The sequence below is a fragment of the Spea bombifrons genome, chromosome 2, assembly GCF_027358695.1.
Source record: "Spea bombifrons isolate aSpeBom1 chromosome 2, aSpeBom1.2.pri, whole genome shotgun sequence".
NCBI lineage: Eukaryota > Metazoa > Chordata > Amphibia > Anura > Pelobatidae > Spea > Spea bombifrons.
Window position 1 is genome coordinate 49,751,661 of NC_071088.1, and position 10,963 is coordinate 49,762,623.

Genomic DNA, 10,963 nt, shown 5'->3' on the forward strand with positions numbered 1-10,963 from the left:
TGCACATGCACATACACACATGTATACATACACACATGTATACATACATATGCACATAAACACACACGTATACATACATATGCACATAAACATACACACCCACATGTATACATGCATATGCACGTAAACATATACACATACCCACCTGTATACATACATATATGCACGTAAACATACACATACCCACATGTATACATACATATGCTCATACCCACCTGTATACATACATATGCACATATACACAAACCCACCTGTATACATACATATGCACATAAACACACACACATGTATACATACATATGCACATAAACACACACCACACTTATGCACGTAAACATACACATACCCACATGTATGCATGCATATGCACGCATACATGCATATGCACGTAAACATATACACATACCCACCTGTATGCATACATATGCACATAAACATAGACATACCCACCTGTATACATACATATGCACATATACACAAACCCACCTGTATACATACATATGCACATAAACACATGTATACATAAACATACCCACATGAATACATACATATGCACAAACATACCCACCAATAAACATACATATGCACATACGCATATATACATACATACACATGACCTAAAACTGGGAAAGACCCCTTACTGCATTATTCTTTAAACTTTACCCCTTTTTTAGCATCTCTGGACATCTTACAAATACTTACTGCGCCCTCGCTGCCAGGAAGCTCCCATGGAAGCCGGCCTCCCCGGTGTGTTTATGTTGGTTATAAGAGGATAAGATGGGCTCCTCCTGGACCCGTTTCCACTTGAAAAAGGCTCCGCGTGGCATCCTGCGCTTACTGGTTTTTCCTGGCATCACCACTCAGCCCTGGTAGCATCTGCTGTACCGGATTATGAAGCCCATGTAAGTGTGACATGCGTTCTCTTCACTTCTGACAGGAATCTAGAACAGCGTCCATGTCCTGCTGCGCAGCAACTAAATCAGGGGCTGTGTAAGTCCTCAGTAGCCATTCAAATCTTCAGACCTCCTCCCTGCCGGATCCTGGTTGAAGAGGAAGCTACTAGAAACTTCCACCTCTGCTTATATACCTTCTACATGGCTGTAAACATGACCAATGAATGAGAAGGAATCAAAGCATCCCTGCATAGGCCAACCATCCTATCCCCCTTTTCTCATTGGTCCAAGAAGGCCCAATCCTGGGAAGTAGAAATACACAGAAATACATCAGTCACTCAGGCTTTATAACTGAAATAAACTTTAAAACATCATTAAATTCAAAGTGCTATAAAGTTAACCATGCTTAAAAAAATGACATATTACCATATTTGCTCGATTATAAGATGACCCCCCCAAAATCTGAATATTAGTTTAGGAAAAAAGAAAAAGGCTGAATGTAAGATGACCCTGTAGGAAAAAAGTGTTCCTAGTAAATGTTAATTCATGTAAACTATTTTTTTTAATAAAATCTATGATTGAGAAAAAAAATTTGTTTTTATTTCCTTTTATTTTTCAACCCGCCCCGTTATGCACATCTGCACCCAGGCTTCCCACTCCTATATGTCACTGTGCCCCATGATATGCCTTTTAGCCCTCTATATGCAACATAACATATAACATACACACATACCCACCTGTATACATACGCACATAAACAGACATACCCACCTGTATACATACATATGCAGATAAACATATGCACATACCCACCTGTATACATACATATGCACATAAACATATAGACATACCCACCTGTATACATACGCACATAAACAGACAAACCCACCTGTATACATACATATGCAGATAAACATATGCACATACCCACCTGTATATATATACATATGCACATACCCACCTGTATACATACATATGCACATAAACATATAGACATACCCACCTGTATACATACATATGCAGATAAACATATGCACATACCCACCTGTATATATATACATATGCGCATACCCACCTGTATACATACATATGCACATAAACATATAGACATACCCACCTGTATACATATGTACATAAAACATATACCCACTTGTATACATACGTAAGCATATAAACATACCCACCTGTATACATACATCTGCACATACACATATATACATACATACACTTGACCTAAAACTGGGAAAGACCCCTTACTGCATTATTCTTTAAACTTTACCCCTTTTTTAGCATCTCTGGACATCTTACAAATACTTACTGCGCCCTCGCTGCCAGGAAGCTCCCATGGAAGCCGGGCCTCCCCGGTGTGTTTATGTTGGTTATAAGAGGATAAGATGGGCTCCTCCTGGACCCGTTTCCACTTGAAGAAGGCTCCGCGTGGCATCCTGTGCTTACTGGTTTTTCCTGGCATCACCCCTCAGCCCTGGTAGCATCTGCTGTACCGGATTATGAAGCCCATGTAAGTGCGACATGCGTTCTCTTCACTTCTGACAGGAATCCAGAACAGCGTCCATGTCCTGCTGCGCAGCAACTAAATCAGGGGCTGTGTAAGTCCTCAGTAGCCATTCAAATCTTCAGACCCGAGAACTACTCTCTGCCGGATCCTGGTTGTAGAGGAAGCTACTAGAAACTTCCACCTCTGCTTATATACCTTCTACATGGCTGTAAAAATGACCAATGAATGAGAAGGAATCAAAGCATCCCTGCATAGGCCAACCATCATATCCCCCTTTTCTCATTGGTCCAAGAAGGCCCAATCCTGGGAAGCAGTCTATTATCTGATGTGTAGAAATACATCAGTCGCTCAGGCTTTATAACTGAAATAAACTTTAAAACATCATTAAATTCAAAGTGCTATAAAGTTAACCATGCTTAAAAAAATGACATATTACCATATTTGCTCGATTATAAGATGACCCCCCAAAATCTGAATATTAGTTTAGGAAAAAAAGAAAAAGCCTGAATGTAAGACGACCCTGTAGGAAAAAAGTTTTCCTAGTAAATGTTAATTCATGTAAACTATGTAAACCTTTTTTTTTTCAATAAAATCTATGTTTGAGAAAAATATTTTTTTTGTTTTTGTTTCCTTTTATTTTCCAACCTGCCCTCCAGTTATGAACATCTGCCCCCAGGCTTGCCACTCCTATATGGCACTGTGGCCCATGATATGCCTTTTAAGCCTCCAAATGCCACTGTGCCCCATGATATGCCTTTTAACCCTCTATATGCTACTGTGCCCCATGAAATGCCTTTTGACCCCTTATGTGCCACTCTGGCATTTAGGGGTTTGAAAGGCATATTATGGGGCAGAGTGGCATATAGGGAGGTATAAGGTATTTCAGGAGGCAGAGTGGTGTATAGAGGGTTAAAAGGCATCTCTGGAGGCAGAGAGGCATTAAGGGGGTTAAAGGCATCATAGAGCACTCTGCCTACAGAAATGCTTTATGCCCCCCATTTAACCCCCCCCACACACACACTTAACGGTGCTTCCGATTCCCTGCTGTGTAGTCGCGGCAGCGGGTAGACGTCTACGCAATTCGCAACTTCCGCTGTAGCCGGAAGGAGATGCGGTTAGCAGCGGGGGTTGTCTGCGTCCATAGCGCAGACCTCCCCCGACTATTAGAGAGAATTCCCTGCCCCAGAACTCTCCTCACTGAAAGCCGGGGAAGGTCTGCACGATGGACGTAGACAACCCCGGCTGCCAACTGCACCTCCTTCCGGCTGCAGCGGAAGTTGCGAATCGCGTAGAAGTCTACACGCTGCCCCGACTACACAGCAGGGAGTCGGAAGCAGCGGTAAGTTTGGGGGGGGGTTAAATGGGGGGCTAAGACAGGAGCATCCAGGACTCCTGAGGTCTGATTATAAGACAACCCCAATTATAAGGGGTATTTTTCAGAGCATGTAAATGTAAACTATTTTTTTTTTAAATATATGATTGAGAAAATTATTTTGTTTTTATTTCCTTTTATTTTCCAACCTGCCCCCCAGTTATGCACATCTGCCCCAGAAATGCCTTATACCCCCTATATGCCACTGTGCCCCATGATATGATATGTTTGTGTATCATAGATGTATAATTGTGGAAGGGCAAAGATGGCACTAGCCGTAGGTTTGAGCCTTGGGGACCAAGATGGCACAGGCTGGACTGTTTGGGGACAAAGATTGCAAATCTTATGTGTGTTATCTGGGTGCTGGTCAGGTTCTATGTGGGCAGTGTGGACGCCAGGTTTTAAATATACCTTTAATGCCGTGTTTTTATGTGAATTCCAATTGATCTTTACCTGCAAAGCTGGGTTTTTGTGTTATTCTGTAGATCCATATGTGCTATGCTATGTTTCCATACATTATTTATGTGTACCTGCAAATACAGGGTTAATATGTCTTATTCAGTTGATTAATACCTGCAATGCTGTTTCCATGTATGTATTTGATCTATACCTGCAATGCTACGTTTCATATATTATTGTATACCTGCAAATACAGGATTTGTATGTCTGATTCTGTTTATTTTAAATATATACCTTCAGTGCTGAGATCACAAGTGAATTTCAATTGATCTGGGTTTGTGTGTTGATCTATACCTGCTATCGGCAGCAGGGTCTAATATATATATAGGCAGCAGGGGCTAGTAAATGGGTTTTAGATATTTGGACAGGGGCGCAATTTCAGTGCTTGCCATAGGTGCTATTTTCAGTAGATACGCCTCTGTATACACATCACACCTCCCGCCCACCCTGCTTACCTCTCCAGCAGCTTTCTCTCAAGCTGTTCACACACCATGCAAGCAGCCTCAGGATCACGTGACCCCGATAAAAGTAGGTAAGAGTTCCATGTTAACACCAGTGCACACCCTTTCCTTCCTCCCCAATGATAACCCCAAGGGGATAAGATCACTTTATAGCTGCTGACTGTGCTGTGTATATTAAGAACCTGGTCATGTAAATGACATGTTCTATTTACATTACCTCTTCTCCAGCATGCACAAGAGTTAGAGGGGTTCTAAAAAGACCCCCAACAACAACATACAGAATGACAGCGGAGAGGGCGATGCAATGCAGCCCTAAAGACAAGTGTCCTCTTCTCCTTTATTTAACGAATACATATCAAAGTACTTACAATGTCCACGGTTCCCTGATCACAGAGTTGCTTACAGCGGACTTGAAGGGGGAAAAACACCTTTCATCTGAGTTCAGTACAAAGATCTAAAGATCACATGAAGGTCAATGGTTTCGACAGCAACTGCCAAGAATCTCTTGGGAAGCAAAGAATCGCCACCTTCTTTCCTCCAACTGACCTTATTACCAGGAATTGAAATCAATGAACACAGAGGTATCTGACCACCATTCTCCAAAAGTCACCGCAGAAACGCGCACCTTTTAACTACAGATAACGGCGACGGATCCATACATAACATTCTGCCCGACGGGCGTTCCAGTGAACCATTGCAATCGTGTTGCAGCAAATTTCAGCACTGGTGGCCGTTCAAGATTACTCTAAAATGTCACATAATACGCATGCTTAATTCGGAACTAATTTTCATGAAATCATGTCTGACACAATCTCTAAAGTTTGGGAAAGATAGTATTATAGAAGATTTTAGAGTAAATTGAGTGTTGTCAGGAGGGCTTGTAGGAAAGTTGCACATTTTACTATCCATTATAAGGGGCCATCCCTAGCAAATTTCTCCAAAAAGATGGGTGAGCTGACCCTGAAAAATGTATAATTCAATGGGTAAGACGGAGAAAATATTATACAGGGGCAGCCAAGGTCTCCCTGCAGCAGAAGTTCACAGGAGGATGACGCCTTATAATATATAGCGATGCCTGGGTGCTGAAACCATTCTCCATTTAGTGAGTAGACCCTAAAAAAAAAAAAAAAAGGCAAACTAAAGACTCTGCTTTAAGGCAAAACAAATGGTGTTCAGTGGTCGTAGCTAGGTTTCAGAACCCAATACTCTTAATGACAAGAACCAATTTATTGAAAGAGAATCCGTTTTATTTCCGAAACACAGCGTGCTTGCAAGGGAACAGAAGGCGGCCGTTATTGATCTCACCGTTTTATATTGCAAAATAAAAAAAAATAAAAAAATGAATCTTTTGAACTTAACTGGGAATAAAAAAGTTTGAATAACATTTTAATTTACACATTTGCTGGTTACAGCACATTCATTAACTGAATAAGCGCTCCAGCCTTAATCCACAGATTATTTTCCAGCAATAGAGTCAGTGCCAGTTTGCTCCTTGTCTAGCAGCACCATTTTCCAGGGCTTCGCTCGCTGGTCCTGGACGTCACATTTTCTCCATCGCCATAAAACCGGTGAATGGCTGTGACCAGGTTGGAGGCATCTGGATCTGCTGCAGCTTGTGCTTAATGGTGGCAAGCAGTCAAAGCTGGCCACGCGGCTGGGGCCTGTATCCAAACAGAATTGTTTCCATGTTACCCTTCTAAAAATCCAAGGATTTTATTTGAATCATATATTTTGTTTCTCGTAGTGCAGTTAGAAACTAGAGCAGATTCTGAACAGTGCAATACGCAGGCATGGCTGACAATGTATGCATCAAACCAGAGCACACACACCAGCGCAACAAGAGCTAAACCGCCATTTGGAAAGTATGCTATTTCTAAGAGGTAATTATCTTTCCTGTGAAATGTGTAAATATGAGGCAGATTGTGGATAGTGATGCCTATTTTTTCTTATAAACTCTCAGGATATGAATGTCTTCACTCTGGTACTCTGCATCGTGTTTCTCCAAAGGTACTTCTTCAAACTCAAAGTCAACCCCCAGCAGCTAAAAAGAAATTGAGGAAATATGAGATATAGGCTATATTTAGAAAAGGAAATCTGGGGTAAATTGCTAAATGTCACTCAATTAACACAGAAACCAAAGGGACTTCCAACTCTTGCTCATATGCCCCTCTCTGGTGGCTACCTCCTCAGGTCAGCAAGACAGAACTAGCAGTTACCAGCTCAAGAACATATAGGCTTCGGGAGAAGATGTTCATGAGCTCTCTATGCATTCTCCCCATGATCAGCACTGATCCATGCTACAACCCATACTAGGCAACTACAGGCCAATACTAACATGACTGCTGCTTACATGAACACGGAAATAACGGAGAGCTGTATAGTTCCGTTGGACTTGGAAAAACACAACTAAGATAACCGTGGCTGCTCTGTGTAAATAAAAACAAGCCTGAAGTGCCTCACTTATGCTTCCTAAAGCACTTTTTACTTCTGAACAGATGCCTGTGTACTCCCACCATGTTCCATAATCCCCCTCAGAAGCTACAATTGAAACAAAGGATTATGTAAAGACGAGGTTCACTAAATCACACCGCAGGTGAGTTGTTCTCATAGTTCAAGAAATACTATTCACAAGGGTTCTGGGTACGAAACATTCATTTGAGCAGCTCATGAAAAAGTAGTGAAAGGGATGCAGAAGATCTTTGGGATCAGAACAAGAGAGACAGGTTGTCTGCCTGTAGTACCATAACACAAAGACCTGTATACAAAAATATTGGTTTTATCTAATATTGTCCCATTATACCCCCTTTTATCTGCAGACCGACATTGCCAGTCATGTGATATTTAGGGTGCCTTCCCTGCTCAAGCAACACACTGAGCTGACTCCTAGAGCCACGATAATGGAATCCTTTTTTCCCACAGGCTATATTAGTCAGAGCTCCAGAGCTGAGTGATTGAGACAGAGCCATTCTAACGTTTACCACGGGCAGTATTATAGAGGAACAGGCTGTTTGTTTAGTAGACCAGACAAAAACGACAGACCAAGGACGGATAAACTGATACTAGCAACAAAAATGTGTTTAACAATCTGCAGAAGCAGAAATATTTAAACCTATCAAGGGGGGCTCTATGATCTCACCTCAAAAAATCTTCTTTCAATTTCAGGGTTTTTCCCAGTGGTTCTTTGTTCGTAACAGCACAGGATACAAGTCTCCAGGCTACAGAGATCTTTAAGGGTCTTCAGCAGCAGACACAAGGACTGTATTAATAACAAAAATAAACAGGTTTACATGTGTTGATAATGACAGAATTTCAATATACCTGGTGAGATCATGAAATAAAATTGATGTAAGTCTTTGATTGGTCCATTGGTGAGACAGAGTTAAGTCCAAGACTTATGTCTTTATCCCTACTCCCCTAGCATACCGCCCAGTGGCCCTTACAATACATATACAGATTTTATACATTACCCTAATGAGGGAACTACTCACAGGACGGACATAATAAACATATAGCAAATAACATTCAGGGGTGTCACAGCACCAAGGTGGGCACATATGATACACACTATTCTAATACCTGAACCAGCCTGATTGCAGCAGGTTAATGCAGTAAGAACATTTAAACATGAGTCCCATAGGTATAGGCCTACCCAAAACCAAGATCAAGAATTGAGTCTTTAACACCAGGAGGGGACCCCCCCCAAAAAAACCCCCCAGCAGATTAGATGGGCTAAATGGAACATATCTGCCATGACATTGCCATTTTAGACAAGCTCTCTTTTGAGCCATGTAATAAATACGGAAGCACCCGCACCTCTTCATAGTATATGCAGTCCGCCATCAAAATGTAGTTAGGTGAAGGCAGGAACTCTGTGACATCCTCACCCCTGAAAAAGAAAACATATCCCCAAGTATTAACAACATGATTAATTATTTAAAGGCGAATCATATCCTAGTAAAGAGAACCTATTGCCACCAAGCCGAGATATACAAACCATTTTAGTACCTTCGCTCGGCAGCTACCGGTGATTAGATCCTTGTTGCTTTCAATGTTCACGTTCATCAAGTCCTTCAAGTCTTCAAGATCCGTCAACGTGACGTCTGCCCTGTACAGAAAATAAATTGTACTTAGAATGAAAGAATAGTCGTGCCAAGTAAAAGATCAAAAGCATAGAATCATCAATGGATATTTTGGAGCTAAAAGGAAAAAAAATCTGCTTTTAGAATATTATCATGGCGGGTGGGAAATGGGCCAGCAACATACAAAACAGGGGCATCCGTGAGGAAAGAGGGAAGCAGGGATTTCGGGACACTTGGTAGGTATGCGTTGGAAGTCATGCTGTAGTGTTTTATATTTCTAAAAGGGTTATAAAATTATAGTTGAGATTTATTACTCTCCTCATAAAGAATATATCAGTCATTTATTTACATTGTGTGGCACCAGATCTGCCACTTACCCGAGGGTTGCCGCCATGATCCCTACAATGCCGGTGCCAGACCCCAGCTCCAGAACCGATCTCCCCCTCAGCTTATGGAATCCAGGGCCCACAAACTCCTCGCCCTCCAGGAACTTGGATAGTACGATAGCGGCGTCCCACACCACGCAGCCTACGTCTCCGGAGCTCAGCTGCTGAATCGCCAGAACCGTCCCATCACTGCGCTCCAGCTTCCGCAAAAACATTGCCCTCGGGTCCGTCACGACAGGCCAAACCCCTCAGGTGCCCGCTTCCTCACTGTGCCAGCATTGACGCCCACAAAGCCCAAACAGCTGCTAGTTCCTACCCAGTAGGACTCTAAAGAGGTTGTCAGATCATGTGACTGATCACATGGTACAAAGTACTGCCGGAAACTGGAGACTGAAATGAGTGGAAATGAATTGAACTGATAGCGCGCCGGTGTCCGTTCGGGAGGGGGGATGTGTCTCTGGCGTCCGCTCGGTGTGTCTCTGGCTGTCACTGGCGTCTGCCCGGTGTGTGTGTCCGTCTGTCTGTGGCGTCCGCTCGGTGTGTCTGCTTGTCTGTCTGCCTCTGCTCGGTGTGTCTGTCTGTCTCTGGCGCCCGCTCGGTGACTGACACTTGCACAATGTGTACTGTATACGAAAATATAATATATAATAATAAAGCAACAGCCACGTTTCATATTAGAATTGCTCACGGATATGTAAATGCACATAACATGGAATGCACTTGGAAATGAAATTAAAATCCGTTTTTCTCTTAATATGTTTAAAGCGTTTTCTTCTTTATAAAAGCGTCTCTATCGCACTCTGCCGCCACTGTGTGTTTAACAGCCATGCACAGGGTACAATATCCAAGAAAGGCTGCATTGGTCACGCAGGGTTAAGATCCTATAAATCCAGGATGGGTGGAAGAAAACTTATAAAAAGGCAAATTGGTACCCAAGAACAACACAATATTATTGTCATAAATATATATATAAACGGGTAAATTATACTGCGTGAGAGAAAAAAATTCTAATCGACAATGTTGAATCGATTTTATGGAATATAAAATTAGGGTTTTTTCAGAGCAAATGCTCTGAAAAATACACTTCGTCTTATAATCAGACCTTGATTAGTGGTTGGATAATAATACAGCGCTGCAGGGGACCCGGATCCTCCTCTCTGACAGCCGGCAGGTGTCTGTGCGATGCGCGCAGACATCCTCCACTACTGTCGTCGACTTCCGCCCGGGCTTCTATGATGGAGCACCAGTGTGACATGACCATATAAGGGGTAAAAGGCATATTTGGGGGGCAGAGGGGCATATCTGGGGTCAGAGTGGCATATAGGAGGTTATAAGGCATGTCAGGGGGGCACAGTGGAATATCAGGGGATATAAGGCATATATCTATATCTGGGGGAATAATGCATAATGCATCTTCCTGATTTCTCTAAATTAAAGCTGCTGTTCTACTTAGACATTTTCCCCAACTATATAAATATAACTATATACATTCTCTAAATACTTATATTATTATGTACTACTATAATTTACATGTTAAATAAACATTTTCTTGTTTTAGTATAATATACCGTTTGTAGTTTATTGTTGAAACTGTAGTTATTTCACCAAAATAAATTGTGTTCTGTGCTCATAAACAAGGTGGAAAACAAATAGGACAGAAGCACACAGGGACTGATATGAAACAAGTAAACTAAAACTTTTATCATTAATACATTTTTATTGCATTAAAAAGAAAGCTTAGCAGTCCAGCATAACTGCTACTTTGCAAGGCTATTGAATTCCACATGACTGTTTACA

At 41.9% G+C, this 10,963-nt stretch overlaps 1 protein-coding gene across 1 annotated transcript; it reads right to left on the minus strand.

Moving 5' to 3' along the window:
- Window positions 1-5,926: 5,926 nt before the first annotated feature.
- On the minus strand, window positions 5,927-9,381 carry LOC128474565 (protein N-lysine methyltransferase METTL21D-like). The gene is made up of 5 exons (XM_053456918.1): window positions 9,158-9,381; window positions 8,696-8,806; window positions 8,515-8,587; window positions 7,838-7,957; window positions 5,927-6,742 (listed from the first exon to the last, which is right to left on the minus strand). The coding sequence occupies exons 1-5, from the start codon at window positions 9,379-9,381 to the stop codon at window positions 6,638-6,640; spliced, it is 633 nt and encodes a 210-aa protein (XP_053312893.1). The 3' UTR covers window positions 5,927-6,637.
- Between the last annotated feature and the right edge of the window lie 1,582 nt (window positions 9,382-10,963).